Raw genomic sequence first — 22413 nt, forward strand, 5'->3', positions numbered from 1 at the left:
TTACACCCTAAGGACGACTGAGTTCAAATTTCGTGAAAATCGCCCCAAAACTGACAGACAAAATGTCCGCCCCTCATTCTCAAATAGCGTAAAAATATGGTATATCAAGGTTGTGGACCCTATAGAGGTCACAATTTTTATCCGATTTTCTTGAAACTTGAAATGTAAGTATATAACCAAAAGATCTTCGCGAATATTAAATTGTAATTTCCTGAATTATGGCCCTTGATTGTAGGAAAAATCACTTTCTTTTTAGCTTGTTCTCTATCCATCTCTCGAAAATGTGGGCGTATCCTGCCTGGCAGCCGCTGGTTTAATCTCAGATTATATGCATTATCTAGAAACAGAAAAAAAATAAACTTAATGGGCTAAGGTTCAAACAGAAAAATTTAAAATACCATCACTGTTTAATATTTTAGAAAAATGGAAACCACTACATAAATCTCTGAAAGCTAATGGCTGCATTTTAGTACCTGTTGATCAAAACTTAGTTGATGTTATTTGGAATGATCAACCTGAACCTCCAAACAATCCTCTGATTATTTTGCCAGTTGAATATACAGGTATGTAATAATTTATATACAACTGGCAGTAGTTTTTTCTTTGATGTGCATAGCAGTTATATCTCATATCAACCTGTCATGACGTCATCATAGGTTGATATATTTGGTTCATATCAACCTCTGATGACGTCATGACAGGTTGATATGAACTCAGGTTGATATATTCGGTTCATATCAACCGCTGATGACGTTGATGATGGAAATAATACAAAGAGCACAGAAATAAATTTTTATTCTTTTGACAAGTTTGTAGCATTCAGCACCAAAATAGACGGTGTACTTATTGGCATTATTAGATCGATTATCCATGTCGAAGATATCTTTCTTTTCGTCCACATTTTGATTATTTCTCCACACACTCTAAGACTTCAAAGTAATTATAGCCCAAGATTTCCTTTGTAAAGTATTTTTGGATACAGTCCACTTAACACAGTCTGTCAAATCCATCTCAAAACATACCGAAAACTTTCACGGTTCACTGTCAGAATTATCGGAAAAGACTGCCTTTTGATCAAAATTTTCTTCTGCCTTTGGCTATTGAAATTTAAATTATATAGTAATTTGGAAGATAAAACCTTTTTGTCTTCTAGCTGGCAAAATAAATGCCTGAAATTCCATTATTTTTTGGTCTGGAGCTATTCCGGATTGGGTCACCAATCATTAATTGTATCATCAATTTTTCGAAAATAGAAATTTCTTTAAATTGACTAGATAAAACATTTAAAATCAGTGTAAATTAAAATCAGTGTAATTTAAAGGAGCTAAATCGCTAATATTTGGAACCTAGAAATTGACATAAATGGGTTGCAATGTGTATAATAATGTAATATGAATGTATATAAATTGATTTTCGTTCAATCGTTTCCGTTTTTACTCTAATTTCAAGTCAGTTATGTTCGGCGAAATAATTCAGAGGTCTCAATCGAATGGCAGTCACTAGCATCTGGTTATTCCAGTCTACACCGATTGTATTTATTGCGTATGCTCTTCAGATAAGAATATGGCATCACCGTTTGACAAGACTTGTGGAATATGTCTAACCTCGTTTTTCGAGTCCGTTGTTACAAAGGTAAAATGTTAATTTTGTCTTAAATATTGGATAACGGAAGCCCATCTTTTCGACAATGAAAACACTAATTATTTGTCAATTTTAATCAACATTGGTGTTGTGATCTTACCGGAAAAAGATGGGCTTCTGATATCCAATAATGCATTTCAGCGCAAATTGTAGCAACTGAATTGAAGAACGAGGTTAGACATATTCCACAAGTCTTGTCAAACGGTGACCCCAAATTCTTATCTGGAGAGCATGCGCAATAAATACTATCTGTGTAGACTGGGATAACCAGACGTAAGAGATTGTCATTGGATTGAGACTTCTGGCGTATTTCGCCGAACATAACTGCTTTGAAATTAGAGTAAAAACGGAAACGATTGAATGTAAATCAGTTTATTTACATTCATATTACATTATTATATACGTTGCTACCCATTTGTGTCAATTTGTAAGTTCCAAATATTAGCGATTTAGCTCCTTTAAATAAAAGGTGTCTAGCGTAACATGTGTTTCGGGCATATGTTTCATCACTGACATGTGAGACGAGATATCGCTCTACGAAACTTGCTGGTGTCTTTTGCAATTTGTTTGGGGTAAGACGTTATCTCTCACCGCCCATAAGTAAATAATAATATTAATCAAATATTTAAACCTCACAAATTTAACAGATACAAATAATGTACATGTTATTCCACAGGTAGACATACATTGAAGGGGTCCAGTGAAGGAGACACAGTTGCTTTAGAGTTTGTCCGACACCTTTGGGTATTTGCGTCCCTCGTGTATGGCGCTATTGCGTGTCGCATGTGCCGCTCAGTGGTTCTGTTGGGGCGATAAGTTCTTCATCTGTGGACATACTCTCAAAGCATGTCTAGTATTCATGACTATTTATCATATTACAACCTGCATATGTATTTGCATTTTAATATCCCCTACTTTTTTTTAAGAGTATATCGTGCCTGAGATTTGTTACAAATCCCCTCAAGCATGTTCCACACATCTCAACATTTATCAGCTTTTTGTTTAATCTATAAAAGCCTACATTCCTACACAATGTTTTGTTAATCAAGTGAAACAAGAAAATGTATAGGCTAAATGGAACTATAGAACACATACACCTTAATGTCGAAAAATACGTAAAACTATGCAAATATTAATAAGATATTCCTATGATATGATTCAACTGAGAGGTCCTATATATGCATGATATAATATCTACATTCAAGTTAAACGAACCGCATCTATTCATTTTAAATCTTGCGTCGAGCTGAATAAATTATGTGATTTATAACATCTACGGGTGGTTAACAGTGTATAACTAAAAACTATGATTAGATCTTTAATGCCAACATTTCAATGTAGCTTGAATTTTTTACACCTTGTCTATAGCATCTAGATGTTTAAAGCGTTTTAACAATATATTCATTTAAGAGCAACTATGTCATTTCGGGATTAATATACCACCTATTACAAGTCATACCCAACGGAAAGAAATGACAATTAATGAAAATTCCACCATTTAAATTTCTACCATCAAGAATTCTCGAAATTAAATTTTTGAGATTATCGCTGCCCTTTTATTACCAAATTAATGGGGGGTTTTCATTTTTTTAAAATTTGGCAGTCATTTTAAAAGAAATGCCCTCCATCAAAGGAAAAATACATTTTTAAATTGATGGTTGTCAAAATCGATTTTTCGACACACTTCGCTTGCATAACCACTCTGTGTTTGAGGAATTTAAAAATAAATTATTTATCCTACCACCACTGAAAGACACTGATTACGATATAGCGCTCTCAATAATTCCTGAAGAACGCCAAATTGAATTATGTTAATCATGTAATTTTGCCATGGCCAATTTTGAGTATGATTTTGTCTGACATATTATTATTGAACCAAACTGCATTGGTTTCTTTTGCAATTTTTTTAGGATAAATTATAGCCCGTAAATCGTTATACTAAGAAAAAAAAAAAACCATTTTGTTACGTAAAGCTATATTACGCCATGACATCATAGTTTTTGTGGCGCCTGTAAATGAGTTGTCGTAACTTTCCCTATACAGGGCTTTGATTCATAGTAACCAGTGATGTCATAATGTTAATATGGCGTCATAACTTTGATGACATAATATAAAGACTAATATAGTAACAATCTGAACGACAGACTCACCCTACCTGCAGAGAAGTGACTCTGACACAGTGAATAGCCATGATATCCATATGACGTTATCTAAACGTCACAGGTCATGAGGTCACATCAACAAACAAAAGTAAACACCATCGTTATGATCATTATCAATATTACAAGACACAATGTAACATTGTAAACAATAGTCTTCTCGCAGCCTTTAGGACTGTATAATCCGTACAGAACGTCTTATCGCTTCTTCCAATGATTTTTCACAAAAATAACATTATCTACAACTCATATTGGCACTATTTTGTGCTTCGGTCGTGTCTATTTCAGATATACACAATCAATTCTGTTAATGTTTTAAGCGTGGGGATTGACTAAAAGTTAATTTATTTAAGTTCTAAACAAAAATTTAAAACTTTAACGCAATTTAAAAAAAATAGCCAATTTCTGGCTGGGATTACTGAGCAAAATGGCCATTCACTGTATACGTGCGAAAAAAAAGCCAGCTACCATTTTATTTTCGTACGTTAGTTACGTATGATATAGTAAAGTTAAAAAAGGTATAGAATTAATTTACAGGCATTTCATTTAAACCACTAGGCCATACAGTGTTTATTTAATCTGTGGATCCAAAGTGGTTCAGAAATATTGAGTTTGGCTTTATCTTCTGAGGGATTTTATCCATCACAGTGCAGACATAAGATTCATGACCAGGTGTATTAAAGTGTGGGGCTATGTGAGGTGATTTTCCAATCTTTTTTAATTTAATATTACTTCTATGACTATTAAGTCTGGTACTAAAGGGGGTGATCGTTTGGCCAACATACTGTTTCTTACAAAATTCATAAGTTATACAATATATAACATTAGAACTATGGCAATTTAAACAATTAGCCTTAATATAAAAAAAATTAAGTCTATACTGGTAATGTGACTGATGTTTTCAATGAAATGAAATGAAAGTAGAAATCTCGCGAGACACGTGAAATTAAGAGATGTAAACGTGCCAACTATAACACGTCTAAAGATTCTATTTTAATGGCATATTCTCGGATTTATGATCATATTTTGAATTGGGTTTATATTTCTAAATAAATAAATAAACACTCTAAGAAATGTTGACGAATATTTCGATTGGAATAATGTAATCCTTATAAGACATATAGAGGTAGATTTCACAAATTAAAAACACTTATATGGATATACTACTTCTGAATTTATTAACACAAATTAAAAACACTTATATGGATAAACTACTTCTGAATTTATTAACATGCTACGTTTCGATACACATACAGATATCGTTATCAAGCAAATAATGATTTATAACAAAAATGTGGTGCAATATATAATTAACAATTGGAAACCATGTAACAGATTAATCATTAATTCAGAATTAACAAGATGAGAGAAGTAATAATATGGATAAACAATTACAAAGGATTAACAAATTGAAAGATTGTAATGTATTGATAACAATTATAAATTATTTGAATTTAGCAGATCAAACTAATAATAATAAGAGATTAACGAGATGAGAGATAGCAATATATAGATAACAATTAAACAATCGAAAACTAGGCGAAGGAAAACATACAAAAAACACACATTAATCGGGATTAAATAAATCCACCCAAAGATTTGGGAGAAAATGTCCCGAGTCCCTATTTAATTTTGGGTTATGTTTTTGAATTTCTAGCGCTTCTCATATGTTTCCTTCGCCTAGTTTTCGATTTCTTGCCTGTGCGGTTAACTCTTTTCATCTTGTAGTTATGGTTTCACCTGCTAATTAGAGTTTAATTGTTATCTATATATTGCTATCTCTCATCTCGTTAATCTCTTATAATTATTAGTTTGATCGGCTAAATTCAAATAATTTCTAATTGTTATCAATACATTACAATCTTTCAATTTGTTAATCCTTTGTAATTGTTTATCCATATTATTACTTCTCTCATCTTGTTAATTCTTAATTAATGATTAATCTGTTACATGGTTTCCAATTGTTAACTATATATTGCAACACATTTTTGTTATAAATCATTATTTGCTTGATAACGATATCTGTATGTGTATCGAAACGTAGCATGTTAATAAATTCAGAAGTAGTTTATCCATATAAGTGTTTTTAATTTGGAATAATGTAAGTAGTTAACTGTTTTAGATGATAGCACCTGCTAGGGTCGATTGCGACGGTTACTGCCAAATAAATTTGGGATGTCATTTTTTTAAACTTCTGTATGTAAGTCGAAACTGAGTACAAGACGAATGCCGGATTTCCGCTGGAAAATGTATTGACTTATACCCCGAAAAATATGGTAATTTTCGAGGAATTTGGAACAGGTACGGGTCAGCACGCTTTCATTCTGTCGTATTACGACAACACCTAATTTTTAGCAATATTACTGACATAAATTTGAATATCGTACTGGAATTAAATTTGAAAAATAACCAGGTGCATCTATTTTTTATTACATATGAATTTGAATGTTGACATGTGATTTTTAATTGTGGTCTGAAAACGCCTGCTTGAATAACGATAAGTGAGAGTTATGCCCCTTATGCGATAGAGCCAGACTCACTATTGCTAAATAAATTTGGATCAACAGATTAAACACTGTATGGCCTAGTGGTTTAAATGAAATGCCTGTAAATTAATTCTACACCTTTTTGATACGCCCACATGGAAATGTGGTCGTATATTGCCGTCGCCCCTGTCCGTTCGTCTGCCGTCCACATTTTCTTGTGAACACTCTACAGACTACATTTATCATCTGATGGTTTTGAAATGGATATATGTTGTTTGCATTAGTGAAATGAAGAAGCCTATTTAATTTCAATAACTTCCGTTAATTTCTTGTGGAGTTATGGCCCTTGTTTCACTTTGTTGCACCTTGTAAACGCTTTAACGACAAAAGTTATCATCTGATCTGTATGAGATTTATATATATTGTTTAAATTAGTAAAATGAAGAAGCCTATTGAATTTCAGCTATTTCCGTTAATTACATCTAGTGTTATGGCCCTTGTTTTACTTTGTTGCAACTTGTGAAAGCTCTAATGACAACAGTTATTATCCGATCTGTATGACATTTATATGCATCATATAAATTAGTGAAATGAAGAAGCCTATTGAATTTCAGCAATTTCCGTCAATTATTTCTAGAGTTATGGCCCTTGTTTTACTTTGTTGAACCTTGTGAACGTCGAACAACAAAAGTCATCATCCGATCTGTATGAAATTTATATGCACTATTTTAATTAGTAAAACAAAAAATTTTGTCGAATTTCAACAATTTCTGTGGATTACTTCCAGAGTTAAGGCCCTTGTTTTAGTTTTTAGAATCTTGTGGACCCTCAAACAACGAAAATTATAATGTCATTTGTATGAAATTGTCTATTAAATACTCCTAATTACCTACAAAAGAAGAAATATGCAAGAACCCTTAACGACCTCTTGGACGATTAAGCTGCTGTGGGCGTATGTTTCGTTGCCTGGCAACCTATCTTTTAACTATACATCATTTATCTATATTTAGCTTATTCTTTATATTATGTCATCAAAGCTATGACATCATATTAACATTATGACATCACTGGTTACTATGACTAACCTTGTACTTCAATAATGTATCATTGTAGTTGTATTCTCTGAGGAAGTAAGTTTTTACACTTACGAAACGTTTGATGCTATAAAAGATGTTTTTTTGATACCCATGACTACTACTGGTGTCACCGTATCAAGTTTATTATGACTTGGATCCCATCTAAGTTTATGTTATTCAAATGGTTTTGGATTCCTCTCTCTTTATATTTATTTGGATTCACATTTTCATGTGGACATATTTTGTCGTCGCCCATGTCCGTCCGTCCACAATTTGTTTGGGAACACTTTACAAGTCACAATTTTTATCGGATTTTGACGAAACTTGAAATATAGGTCTATCTTCCAAAGATCTCGGTTCCTTGCGATATTGGCATGTATCGGACCATAACTTCATGGATTATGGCCCCTGATTGTACGAAAAATCATGTTTTTATCTTGTGGACACTCTGAAGGTCACAATTTTTATCTGATTTTGATGAAACTTGAAATGCATGTTTATAACCCTAAGATCTTGGTTCCTTTTGATATTCGCGCATATCGGATTGTAACTTCCAGAAATATGGCCCCTGATTGTACGAAAAATCACGTTTTTGGCTTGTGGTCCCTCCGGAGGATCGTGTAAAAATATGATATATCACGGTTTGTTGAAACTTGAAATGCATGTTTATAACCCTAAGATCTTGGTTCCTTTCGATATTCGCGTATATCGGATTGTAACTTCCAGAAATATGGCCCCTGATTGTACGAAAAATAACGTTTTTGGCTTGTGGTCCCTCCAGAGGTCACAATTTTTATCCAATTTAAAAAAACGTTTTAGTATATCACCATACCACCGTATTGAAGGTTGATGACAAAATGGCCGCCGCTTGTACGAGAATCGTGTAAAAATATGGTATATCACGGTTTGTTGAAACTTGAAATGCATGTTTATAACCAAAAAATCTTGGTTGCTTTCGATATTTGCGCATATTGGATCGTAACTTCCTGAATTATGGCCCCTGATTGTACAAAAAATCGCCTTTTTTCACTTGTGTCCCTCTGAAGGTAAAATATTTGATCCGATTTTGATGAAACTTGAAATGCACGTTTATAATAACCCAAAGATCTTGGTTCCTTTCGATATTCGCACATATCGGATCGTAACTTCCTGGATTATGGCCCCTGATTGGTTGAAAAAAAATGTTGATTGCAAAAACAGTTTAGATCACTATACCACCATAATGAAGGTTGAATTGGAATTTTGGGAAAATCGAAATGAAACTGCCGACAAAATGGCCGCTCTTTGTATGCAAATTGTATATAAGTATGTTATTCAAATGTTATGGACCCTCTAGTAGAGGTCAAAATTTTTATCCAATTTTGATGAAACTTAAAACATATCATTATATTCCAAAAATCTCAGTCCCTTTTGATATTCGCGCATTTCAGACCATAACTTTCTGGATTATGGCCCCTATTATACAAAAAATCGTTTTTCTTTTTAGCTTGTTCTCTATCCATCTCTTGCAAAATGTGGGTGTATCCTGCATGGCAGCCGCTTGTAAAGATCTTGTTTCCTTTTGATAATCACACATAACTTCCTGGATATTATGGCCTCTGATTTTTCGAAAATTGCATTTTTAGCTTGTGGTTTCTTTAGAGGTCACAATTTTTTTTACGATTTTAAAAACGGGTTAGATATATCATCATTCCACCATAATGAAGGTTGAATTCGAATTTGGGCAAAATCGAAAGGAAACTGCCCAACAAATTGGCCGCTCTTTGTACGCAAATTGGGTATAACTATGTAATACAAAGGTTATGGACCCTCTAGAGGTCACAATTTTTATCCGATTTTGATGAAACTTAAAACATATCTCTGTCCTTTTTGATATTTGCGCATTTAAGACCATAACTTTCTGGATTATGGCCCGCCTGATTGTACAAAAAATCGTTTTTGTTTTTAGTTTGTTCTCTATCCATCTATTGCAAAATGTGGGCGTATCCTGCCTGGCAGCCGCTGGTTATTTTACCATTCTTGAATATTTAATGCTATTATCACTAAAAAAAAAGGATTGCCATAAGGAATTATTTGTCAGAAGAGATATTCCTGTAAACTTTGTTTAACTTTTCATAAGTATTTGGATTGGAGCTATTAAATCACTCAAACAACGCTACAAGACTTGTCAAAGGAATCTCAATATATGATAGCATCACATTACACGCTGAGTACTGGGAAGGGCAAGAATAGAATAATAACAAGACAGCTCCCTGCTTTCAACCCCAGATGGACAACATGTCATTTGCTGGGGAATGAATTACCCAGAGACATTAGAGAGTGTATCCAACTATCTCCATTTATTATCACTAATAAAAAAGGATTGCCATAAGGAATTATTTGTCAGAAGAGATATTCCTGTAAACTTTGTTTAACTTTTCATAAGTATTTGGATTGGAGCTATTAAATCACTCAAACAACGCTACAAGACTTGTCAAAGGAATCTCAATATATGATAGCATCACATTACACGCTGAGTACTGGGAAGGGCAAGAATAGAATAATAACAAGACAGCTCCCTGCTTTCAACCCCAGATGGACAACATGTCATTTGCTGGGGAATGAATTACCCAGAGACATTAGAGAGTGTATCCAACTATCTCCATTTAGATCTAAACTAAAGACTTATCTGTTTTAAGAATTATACAAATAGAGTCTTGCATGTATCATAGTGTAAATATGCTTGTACAGCGCTGCGAAACAACTGTTGTTATAATGTAGCACTTTAAAAATGAAATTATAATAATGAAAATAATGATTTATTATAATAACATTATACATATTTTCCAGGATTAAGTTGGCAAGAAAAAGTGAAGAAAGTTCAAGACAAATTACTAGAAAAGAACTGTTATGCTTTTGTATTAACAGCTTTAGATGAAATAGCATGTAGGTACAAGTCTGGCCTTATTATTATTGTCCCCCCCTTTTGAAGAAAGCAGGGGACTATTAAAATGGGTTCGTCCGTCTGTCTGTAAAAATTCTTTGACTAATTTAACCCAAAATTGTATGGACGTCAAATTCTACAATTTATAGTGACCCATATATTTGACTGTCTGTCACCAACATGTATATCACCTATTCTTATTAACTACACTGGCTTCCGATACACAAAATAATCATCCTTAAAATCTTGCTGTTAACCTCAGCCACCTGGCTCCTTCCTACAATTATTTTTCCCCGCCTTTCAAAGAAAGCAGTGGACTATTAAAATGGGTTCGTTCATCCATCTGTCTGTCTGTCTGTCACACTTTTGGGACAGAATAACTCTCCTTCTAATTGAGCTAGAATGTTCAAACTTGGTAAAGGTGGAGTTCGAAGATGAAAATTTTCTGCTTAGGTAAGCAAAGATAAGCAATTTGATTGATTGATGCTTTGGGACACGATAACTTTAGTTTCAATTAAGTGAGCGTGAGGACACTTGGTGTATAGTTTTATCTCATCACTACCTTGACTTAGTTCGATAATGAGCATTTTATGCTCTGGGTAAGCAGAGCAATAAGCAATTTGATTGGTCGAGACTTTGGAACACAATTACTCTACTTCTATTTGAGGTAGAATGTTCAAACTTGGTGTAGGCGTTAATTAGATCAATGCGGGGGACATCAGCCTCACTGTTGGCTTGTGTTATTAAAGTTCACAATATGCAATGATAAGGATACGTTGACTGACCTAATTGATCCCACATTTGACTGTGAACCCAAGTAGGACTAGGGTTGCCTTCAAAAATTGTTGGATTTACTACCTGCCTAATCTTGTGGCTTTTCTCAAAACTCTCTGTTTTTCCACTGCTAGGCCGTACTATATGCAAGAAAATTAATTTTCTTAAAAGTTATTGTTACCGGTAGTCATGGAATGACCAAGTTTTGTGGTTTGGCCATTATACGAGGATGTGCCTCATATCTGTTGTTTTAATCATTATAAAAATGATCAAAAATATTGAATACATGCTATTGATAATACTGATTTATGATTTCAGGGTTGTTTAATTTGAGAGGATCTGATATCGTCTATAATCCTGTGTTTTTCTCTTATACTGTAATAACGAGAGATAAAGTACAGTAAGTTAATGTATTTACTGTATACTGATATATATATAGAGAGAGAGAGAGAAGAGAGAGAGAAAGTTTAACGTCCACTCAACACAAACTAGGTCATTTTGGGACTAACATGGTTTAATTTTTTTTCTCAATAATTCACTTGCGCGGAGGGGTCTTTAGCAGTGGGAGGAAACTGAAGAATCCTGAGAAAACCCACGAGGTTGGACAGGCAACCCTACTTCTTGTCATGTACAACTGGGGAATCGAAACCACGCCAGTTGACTCCACGATATGTCTAGAGACAAAGTACAGTAAGTTTCTTCATTGGCCCCTGCCTTTCAAAGAAAGTAAGTGGCTATTAAAGTGGGCCTGTAAGTCTGTCTGTTCTTTAGGTGAATGCCTTAATGGGGCATAAAGATTAGATAAAGAGCTGACAGTTCTTGCTATAATAGTTTAAAAATAGATAAAGAAATCGGAATAGGCTTCACCTTGAACCCGAGATATTAGCGATTCAATTTTAGGCTAACATTGATCGTCATTTCTAATGATAAACAGGTACAATGATAAACAAAATCACGATTATCCATTTATACGTTAAATTATCCATCCCAAAATGTATTCAAATCCACTAAATATTGCCGGCTTATGATGGCATCGAGAGTTGATTATTGTCTGGATAAGTTAATTATCGTCTAATTAATAATTTAGATAACATTTCAAGCCTAAAGAAAGACCTGCAATAGGCAGATTTAACTCTTGCATAATGCATATTTAACTAAGTTCGATAATGAGCATTATCTGCTTAGGCTAAGTAGAGATTAGGAATTTGATTTGCCGATGCTTTGGGACATGATGTCTTTGAATCTAATTTAGTGCAAGTGGTGAAACTTGGTTTTATTACATCAATACCTTGATCTTGAATATTTTCTGCTGAGGGTACCTAGAGATAAGCAATCTGAGTGCTCAATGCTTTACTATAATGTTATATTTAGATATAAAGAAAGTACACTGTTATTTACTTGAGTTGTTACATTAAGTATCTTAAAACCGTCCTATTATTTCAGTATATTTATTGATGATTCTAAGCTACAGAATGGTGTCTCAGAGCACCTCAAGTTAAATGATAGCGCCCAAAAGAATGGTACTTCAATAGAAAAGCATGACTATAACACCATTAAAGATTTTCTTACAAATTTACAGACTACTACTGACAAAAAGATATGGGTAGGATATTGCATGATTTAAACAATTACACACAAATATTATGATTTGAATGCAAATAAAGTTCTTCTCTGGTTGAAGTATTTTAAAAGAAATGCATTATTGTATGAACTTTATTGTCCAGCCAATGTGATGTTCTTATTACAGAGATGAAAGAATAGAGTTTTGAAGACGTTCAACCATTGTCTTTTCATATATTTATACTCAATATTCTTTGCCTTCTCAGTTTTAATTCATAATAACGCTACATATATTTATTAATGAAAATATTTCTTTTTCAGATTAGTGAGAAATCTAGTTTTGCCTTACACAGTACTATACCAAAAGTAAGAGTCATTTTTTTTTTTAAATATGAGGCAGAGTATGCTTAATTTTCCAGGACACCTGATCCACTTCTTGTTTTAGAAGCTAAGAATATATTTTAATTCTACTTGGTACACATAATCTTTGATAAGCTTGAACTCCAAAGTTAAATCATATTTTATTACTTTTTAAAAATTCTGTTTTATTTCTTCTATAGGCAAAAAGAAATCATGATCCGTCCCCAGTTGCCTTATTTAAAGCAATCAAAAATGAAACTGAGATAGAAGGTATGAAGAATGCTCAGGTAAGTTATGGCTGAATAAAGAAATTATAAAAAAGATTTACTCTTTGAAGATTTTAACAGACAATACTTCACTCACTTACAATAAATTATTGCAGTCTTAAAATAAGATAAACTTTAGACTGTAGTAGGACAAGGTTCGGATACTGGATGCAGCGGCAGCTAATGTCATGAAACAAACAATAAACAAGATATAATTTGATACTTTTTATTATAAATTAAACAACAATGGATTATGGAAATGTGACGTGTGCCTTTAATGTTTCAAATGATTGATTTGCCCGAAATACTAAACAGAAATCATTTCTCAAACTACGGAATAAATTAACTCGCTGTGGTGAATCGATTCATCGATCTTGTACAGCCCGTTAACCCACTATTAAAAACAAAATCACCGAATTCTTCCTCACGAATCAAGTGAAAAGGCCGCAATGCCTATATCTCCAGTGTCTTACAGTAGAACGCAATGTCTAAACTACTAGAACACCATTAAAAACGAAATCACCGAATTCTTCCTCACGAATCAAGTGAAAAGGACGCAATGCCTATATCTCCAGTGTCTGGCAGTAGAACGCAATGTCTAAACTACTAGAACACCATTAAAAACGAAATCACCGAATTCTTCCTCACGAATCAAGTGAAAAGGCCACAATGCCTATATCTCCAGTGTCTGGCAGTAGAACGCTATGTCTAAACTACTAGAACACCATTAAAAACGAAATCACCAAATTCTTCACGAATCAAATGACCAAATTCCAATATGGTTTAGTATGTGGATCGATTCAGCAGTCCCCACAGCGAAGCGAGAAGTAGATACAAATTTACTATGTATCCCCAAATCAGAACTATTATCTAAGAGTAAGAAATGCGCTCAAACAATCTAGCCCAAATATAAAAGAAATGAAAATCAACACAATCTGGTTGATATGAGGCAATTATCGACTCTTGACAACCGGTCTGTGTCTTACATATGATAAAGTTACCTTTCCTCGGGAGTTACTAACTGAAACTCCCCTGATGAATGATACGCGCCCAGTTTTATAGTCGAAGCATGCACGTGCGCCAAGCAAGTAGACAAATTGATGAGTTTGGGCGACTGGTTTGAAATTATTTATGCACTTCGGGCGACACTACCACAAGACATTCCATAATTCACCACTTTTTCTTCAAATTTTTTCACTAGTAGTCATTGGAGATTATAGATAATGTATACTCAAAACAACAGGCCACAGCTGCGCTTGGGCAGTGACAAAAAAACAGGAAAAAAGCCACAGAATTTAGCTGTATATTCCATGTAATATGGGATGAATATGAATTTCAAGTCTGAATGTATAATGTATCCACAACGCAATGCTTTACACCATCGACCAATCTAACTCGCTGATAATGATAAAATATTAATTCCTTCAATAACATTTAAAGATTGGAAATCTTTATCTTACAGATAAAAGATGCTGTGGCTTTATGTGAATTTTTCTGCTGGTTAGAAAAACAGGTAAATGAGTTTTGAAATATTTGTAGACATACAATTGATCGAATCATAAAGATGACACAACATACGGTTGTTTTTGTCTACTTTTAAGCCAGTGAACAAAAATATCTATTTATGTCATGCATTTGATTCTTTTCCACCTTGTTGTAATATTACATATTTTCAGTTAAAGGGGCATTAGGTAAGATTAGAGAAAGAGCTGACAGTTCTTGCTATAATAGTTAAAAATAGATAATTAAAACAGAATATGCTGAAAATTTCAGTCAAATTGCTTCTCTCTGAACCAAAATATTAGTGATTCAATTTTAGACTAGCCTCAATCATCTTTACTAACATTGGTAGAATAATAAACAATGTCTCGATTATTGATTTTACGTTAAATTATCCATCACAAAATGTATTAAATTCACTAAATATCGTAGGCTAACGGTGGCATCAAGAATTGATTATGGTCTGGATAAGTTAATTAATGTCTAATTAATTATACTGATAACATTTCAGGCCTAAAGAAAGACTTGCAATAGTAGGTTGACCCATCATAAATAAATATCTCCAAATATCTCGACAATTACGCCACAATATTTATATATATACAAAGCCTTAAATCAGTTTCACACAATTATAGTCACTAAATAAACGATCATGTTGTACTTAATAAGCTATGACCATTTAATGATCTATAAATAATAGACTGAAACTGGTTCCAAGTTTCGTCCATAACATCCAGACACTTTTGAGTAAAAGATAGGTTACGTGCCCTTGTTTTGAAATTAGCCTCGATTAACCAGTCTATCGACCATTCTACCTCTGATTGACAGGTTGGGATAATCAAGACTACCTTTTTACGAAACATAACAGAAAGCTGGAACAAGAAATTGAATTTAGAAAAACGCACGTTAGCCAGATCAACAATTGTTTTAAGAAGCTTGTAAAAGTAAAATGAAACTACTGCTAGTATCATGTTCCTGCTAACGAAAGTGATTCAGAGATATTATTTGTACTAAACCAAAAGATGCCGCTCTTAACGGTACAATTAATGATAAAGCAATTTAAAAAATAAAACGAACGTAATTTCTAAAGCTGCTGTAATAACCAAGAAGCTATATTTTACTGCTATTCAAAATCGTCAACAATAGATTTTTTATGGCTGTAATAGTTGATAGATTTGTAGAGAATTGCACATGCCATGGTTATTTATAGTATCATACAGTCCACCGCTGGTAGTTCGAGACAACCACTGAAGCGTGCACATTAGCCATGTTGAGACCAACTTTCTGTAGAGTGCATGGGTCACCCTAGCAATAGGCAGATTTAGCTCTTGCATAATGCATGTTTAACATGCCCTTGCAGTCACATTTTTGAGACTTTTCACTCAAAGTTTCTTCACTGAAGTACATTTGTACAAATTTTAATTATTTACCTTTCTAAAGATACATTGCCAATCTATAGATGACTTACATGAGTATTATAAGCATATATGAAAAGTGCAATGGAGCAATAAAAGTATTTTATTTTGTATTTCAGGTACCATCTGGTGATGTTACAGAAATAACAGCAGCCAATAGACTAGAACAATTTAGAAGGTAAGTTTAACTTTACTTATAATTGACCACATAACACCTATACCAAGATAATGAAGACAGGCATACGCCATGTAGTGTGCTTTGAGGGGCTTTGCTTTTTCTTAACATTTGAAGGACAAGACATTGTTCCTAGCCAGACCCTTTGTCCTGCACCACCAATAAGGGAAACCACGCAGAAAAACTGTGAGGAACTTTCTCGACTAACACCAGGATCGAACATTGAAATTCTGATTAGTGACCGTCTGAGCCACCCAGTATTGGTAAAACTGTTCACAAGTAGTTTATAAGAATGAATAGAGCAAATTCCAGTCTTATTTACAAAACAATTTTCCAGTCATTAAAACCAAGTCTTCTAATTATAATAGGCAGTTCATCTATGATTCATTGGTAAAATCATAGTTACGCTATGCTTTATTATCACAAGAATATAAAGTTAATTTTTACTACCATTATATTATATTTTGCAGGGAACAAGATGATTTTGTTAGTTTAAGCTTTGATACTATTTCTAGTTCTGGTGCAAATGGTGCCATTATCCATTACAAGTAAGAAGTATTTTCATATACATATATTGACAGTACATCAATGGTAGGTGCATAGGCCTACAATTTGTTTATGGACACTCTACAGGTCACGTTTTTTAGCTTGTGGACACTCTAGACATCAGAATTGTTATCTGATTTTGATGAAACTTGAAATGTATGTTTATAAACCAAAGATCTTGGTTCCTTTTGATATTCGCACATATCGGATCGTAACTTCCTGGATTATGGCCCCTGATTGTACGCAAAATCGCGTTTTTAGCTTGTGGACCCTCTAGAAGTCATAATTTTTATTCAATTATAAAAAGCATTTAAATATATCACCATTACAACCCAAGGAAGGTTGAGTTTGAATTTTGCAAAAATCCAACCGAAACTGACGGACAAAATGGCCGCTAATAGTGTATAAGTATATGTAATACCAAGGTTGTGGACCCTCTAGAAGTCACAATTTTTCTCCGATTTTAATAAAACTTGAAATGTAGGTTTATAACCCAATTATAGCTTTACCTTTCGATATTTACTAATAGAGGACCGTAACTTCCTGGATTATGGCCCCTGATTGTCCAAAAAATCATGTTTTTTAGCTTGTGGACCTTCTTGTGGACAATTTTTATTTGATTTTAAAAAACGTTTAATCATATCACTGTTATACCATAATGATGTTTGAGTTCGAATTTCATGAAAAACAGATGGAATCTGCCCGATAAAATGGCTGCTACATGTACGCAAGTAGTGTAAAAATATATAAAACCAAGGTTGTGGACCCTCTAGAAGTCACAATTTTTATCTGATCTTGATGGAACTTAAAATATATGTTTATATTCAAAAGATCTGGGTTCCTTTAGATATTTGTGCATATTAGAACGTAACTTCCTGGATTATGGTCCCTGATTGTACAAAAAAATAGCATATTGTTTTTAGCTAGTTCTCTGCCCATCTCTTGCAAAATGTGGGCGTATCTTGCTTGGCAACCGCTGGTTGACTAAAGGCATACCGTCATTCATTTGAAGTTTATCAAATGCTAGAGGAAAAAATTCAAAATCCCCATGTTCCCTCAAGCATATTTAATTATTCATTCATCTGTTCAACCCTCTAAACTTATCTTCATCTGATGGTATGATACATATTTTTGTAATGACCAGGTAAAATCAATAATTTATACTCAAATTTTAGGCTAATATACATAAATAAGCCAATAATTAATTAAACAAGTTAATTATTATAGATCGTAAACCACTCAAGGTGACATTTCCATCTTGGCATGTGCGTCACTCACATATTAATGTCAGTGTTCATCCCTTTAATGTCTACAAAATGCCAGCTTTGTGGATTGTCAAAAAGGTTTCCCTTGTAACATCTCAAAACATATGTTTTTGGTAATTATCCAGTTTATAGTTATGTTTTTTGAATCACATCTGTCAAGGAAATATATACAGTAGAATCTGTATTAAGCAGCCACTCCAGGGAATTTGCATGACTAACCGCTTAACGGGAGTGACCTCTTAATAAAATCTCAGTGTTTGTTAGTGCTGACATCAATTAAATGTTAGGTTTGGATGCATTGGGAGCAAACACGAATACTTGCATCGGTAAATTTGGCTGTCGCTGAAAATTGCTTGGAACGAAAATCCTTTGACTCAAATGTCTGATATAACTTCTGTAAACATGTCATTTTGTACCAACATTGACACTACTGTCTACCATTGTGATGTATTCGATAATATTTATCCATTTTTGTAAAGAAAATACATGAATTAATTTTATTTTATCGAAAAAGCACATGTCCAAAAAAACATCGCTGAATTTGTCACCGATTTTCAGGGGGTGTAACTCTGTAAGTAATATAGGGGGCGCTAAAACTTCTGTGTAGCAACACAGTGGCAATGGAAAATAGATACTAGATGATCGTGACAAAACTCGGCTTTGACAGTACTTTTAGTTTATTCAATCTATGTGTGAAAACAATGATCAGCAGATCGGGTTTGTCATTTAATGAAATAAAAGATTAAATAACAGATAATCCCGGGTTTATTGTTATTTTCACAGTTCTTTTTAAGGGATCGGTGGCGAACCAGGTAATTAACTATTAATCACGGGATTAGCGGAGTGGCTACGAAGTTAATGAAGTTGAATTGGCGATGTTTTGTTAAATTTATTAGTAAAATAGTGATGATTAAAGAGATGAAACAATGGAATTTTTACAGGGGGAATTTATCGTGACCGCTTACAAGGAGATGTCGCTGAATAGGAGTGGCTGCTCCTAAAGATTCTACTGTACTTGATATATAATGATTGTTGAAATTGAAAAATTAATTGATATATAAATGTATATTGATGTGTAATTTATTTAGACCCACAGAAGAAAGTGATATAGTTATTACAACAGATCAGATGTATTTATGTGATTCTGGGGCTCAATACAAGTGAGTACATATAAATAGTATTTTTAAGGCTCAATAATTGTTTATATTTTATGCAAAATATTTATGTAAAATAAAAGATATTTATATACTTTTACATATATTTCACTTTAGGCATTACAAATTTTTACAGTTACATATATAAGTTTCACACAGTCTCAGATATTAGCAATCTACTGAAAATACACCAACAGGAGTTTAGTTTTAATACATAGAGGTTTGATGGTACAGCATATAAGATGTTGTGCATGCTTTTTGTATTTTCAAAACAATCCTGAATTGTCTGATTATCAGTGAAATATATCATTTACTGTTCCATTATTTACAGAAATGGTACTACAGATACTACTAGAACAATTCATTTAGGTGTTCCTACAAAATATCAACAGGTAATATTCATTTCTCTAGTATTATTGCACAGTAGATATAAAACTACTACATGTATTAAGTGATCACTTGTCAAGAAATGAATTGTGTATGTATAAACTTTTAAATTTACAGGAGTGTTTCACCAGAGTCTTAAAAGGTCATATCAGTTTAGCCACAGCAGTTTTTCCTAATGGAGTTAAAGGTATGAATAATTATATTCTAAAAACTATTAGAGATTCAATCTGATTAAAACACAGATCCTATTTCATTTCGTTTTTTATACTTCAAAATTTTCGTTCTTGCTGTATGGTGCTGGGAACTGTGGGTAGACATTCACAGCGAAGAAAAAGCAAAAGTTGTATTTCCAAATTCCCACTTGAAACATCAATGCTGATTGGTTAATCAAATGTCTGACACCATAGGGTCAATAGCTGCATGTATGGCCTCCCACTACAACCAGTCAGATCTTCATGTATTGAAGGCCAACAAAAGTATAAAAAAAACGAAACAAAATATAGATCTGTATTTTAATCAGATTGTAAGAGATCTGTTTTTTTATGATACTGTAACATATCTTTGTTTAGTTACGATATTGTAAAAACTATAACTGATCTTTGTTTAGTTACTGCATATTGTAAAAACTATAACATATCTTTGTTTAGTTACCGCATATTGCAAAAATTATAACAGATCTTTGTTAAATTACTGCATATTGTATAAACTATAACAGATCTTTGTTTAGTCACTATATTGTAAAAACTATAACAGATTTTTGTTTAGTTACCATGTAAATAAAAACTATAACAGATCTTTGTTTAAATATACTGCAAATTACATGTTTCTACATTTTAACCTGAGGATTGAATCCAAAGAAAGGTTATGGGGCACTAATTCAAAACATTGAACATATTTGGATTAGTTTTACATTTTCTTTGTGAATTACACCTGGCTTACTTACTTATTCAAGAAAACTGTATTAGAACATAAGAAAACATAGAACATACATTTATTCTGCTCAAGATAAGAATTAAACAGAACACGTTACATTTACTTCTTTTATTTGTACAAACAGGCCACATGTTGGACACATTAGCTAGAAGTTCTTTATGGAATGCTGGTTTAGATTATCTTCATGGTACCGGTCATGGTGTCGGACATTTTCTCAATGTTCATGAAGGTAATAATTTTAATGTTTTGCATGTATGTTTTATGGATAAGTTGATAAATGCAGTTTGCCACAAGGACTGTAAATAAAAGCTTCAACCTTGTTCATAGTGGTTTAGTGTGATAACTCAATGGTGGTTTCAGAGAAATGTGTATTTTTATATTTTAACAGGTCCCTGTGGTATATCACATATAGTTACATTAACTGATGTTGCATTACAAGAAGGCATGATTCTATCTGATGGTATGTATTTAAGATCACAATAAGATATTATTAATGTCTTCACCAATTTAAAGAATTGTTTTTTTATACACCCCTGTCTGTCCACATTTTGTTTGTGGACACTCTACAAGTAACAATGGTTATCCAATTTTGACGAAATTTGAAATATAGGTTTATCTCCAAAAGATCTTGGTTCCTTCCTGACAGGATGGCCACCCCTCGTATGCTAATAGTGTAAAAGTATGTAATACCTTTACACTAGAGGTCACAATTGTTAGCTGATTTTGATGAAACTTAAAATATATGGTTATATCCCAAAGATCTTGCCTTCTTTCGATATTGTCACATGTCTGACTCTAACATCCTAGATTATGACCCCTGATTGTACGAAAAAACCCGTTTTAGCTTGTTCTCTGTCCATCTCTTGCAAATTGTGGGCCGATCGTGCATGGCAACACCTTGTTGAAACATATATACAATATGTTCATGAAGTACATGACCTGCAGAGGTTTTAAGCACTAATAAGAAATATATTCTGCTTAATTTATGGCTGTACTTTTTCTAGAACCTGGTTTTTATCAAGATGGAGAATTTGGAGTTAGGATAGAAAGTTTGATATTGGTACAAAAAGCTGATACCAAGGTATGTTTTAGTTTTAGCAATTTTAACCTGCCTTCCTGCAGCCATTATAATATACTGAAAGATTTTCATACATTTGAATGCATATTAAAGATATATTTTTTAAACAGATAGGACACGAAATTAAAAATTCAGGTAAATAATTGTGAATAGCATGTGTCTCTTTATTTTACAGTATAATTTTAGGAAGAAGGGTTTTTTGACATTTGAGACAATAACCCCAGTTCCTATACAAACTAAGATGATAGATCCGTCTTTGCTTACAGAACAAGAGGTAAATTATCAAATTTAAGCTTATTAAAACATACAATAGTCTGCCTATTGCAAGTCTTTCATTAGGCCTGAAATGTTGTATAAACTATTAATTAGACATTTATTTGTTTATTATCGTAACAACGGCGTAATGACAATCGAGGCTAGCCTATACATGTAATTGTATCACTAATATCTAGGCTCAGATTGGCATAATTTGACTGAGATTTTCAACATATTCTGTTTTCATTATCTACTTTTTTAACTATTATAGCGAGAACTGTCAGTTCTTTTTCTAATCTTACCTAACACTGCTTTAATGTTAGGAAAAAGCCTGTTAAATTGTAACGGTTAAGAGAACATTAGTGACACCCAGTATAGTCTGTATCCAATGTGCAGGTGAATCAAATGTATTTTTGCTATTCAAGTATGCATAACATGAAGCAAACAATAATTTTTGTTG

General features: G+C 33.1%; 1 protein-coding gene across 2 annotated transcripts in view; it reads left to right on the forward strand.

The window, feature by feature from the left end:
* The window catches only part of LOC126815233 (xaa-Pro aminopeptidase 1), a 35082-nt gene that overhangs the window by 10044 nt on the left and 2625 nt on the right, over positions 1 to 22413 (forward strand). For both annotated transcript variants that reach the window (XM_056099380.1, XM_056099379.1), the window contains 16 exons: positions 420 to 563; positions 10192 to 10287; positions 11378 to 11459; positions 12503 to 12662; positions 12941 to 12985; positions 13180 to 13266; positions 14708 to 14758; positions 16280 to 16338; positions 16806 to 16883; positions 19235 to 19306; positions 19632 to 19692; positions 19805 to 19874; positions 20745 to 20849; positions 21009 to 21080; positions 21625 to 21701; positions 21874 to 21972. In XM_056099380.1, coding sequence (XP_055955355.1) covers positions 420 to 563; positions 10192 to 10287; positions 11378 to 11459; positions 12503 to 12662; positions 12941 to 12985; positions 13180 to 13266; positions 14708 to 14758; positions 16280 to 16338; positions 16806 to 16883; positions 19235 to 19306; positions 19632 to 19692; positions 19805 to 19874; positions 20745 to 20849; positions 21009 to 21080; positions 21625 to 21701; positions 21874 to 21972 — 1358 coding nt within the window. The remainder of the gene's footprint in view (positions 1 to 419; positions 564 to 10191; positions 10288 to 11377; positions 11460 to 12502; positions 12663 to 12940; positions 12986 to 13179; positions 13267 to 14707; positions 14759 to 16279; positions 16339 to 16805; positions 16884 to 19234; positions 19307 to 19631; positions 19693 to 19804; positions 19875 to 20744; positions 20850 to 21008; positions 21081 to 21624; positions 21702 to 21873; positions 21973 to 22413) is intronic.

The sequence above is a fragment of the Patella vulgata genome, chromosome 3 (genome assembly GCF_932274485.2).
Source record: "Patella vulgata chromosome 3, xgPatVulg1.2, whole genome shotgun sequence".
NCBI lineage: Eukaryota > Metazoa > Mollusca > Gastropoda > Patellidae > Patella > Patella vulgata.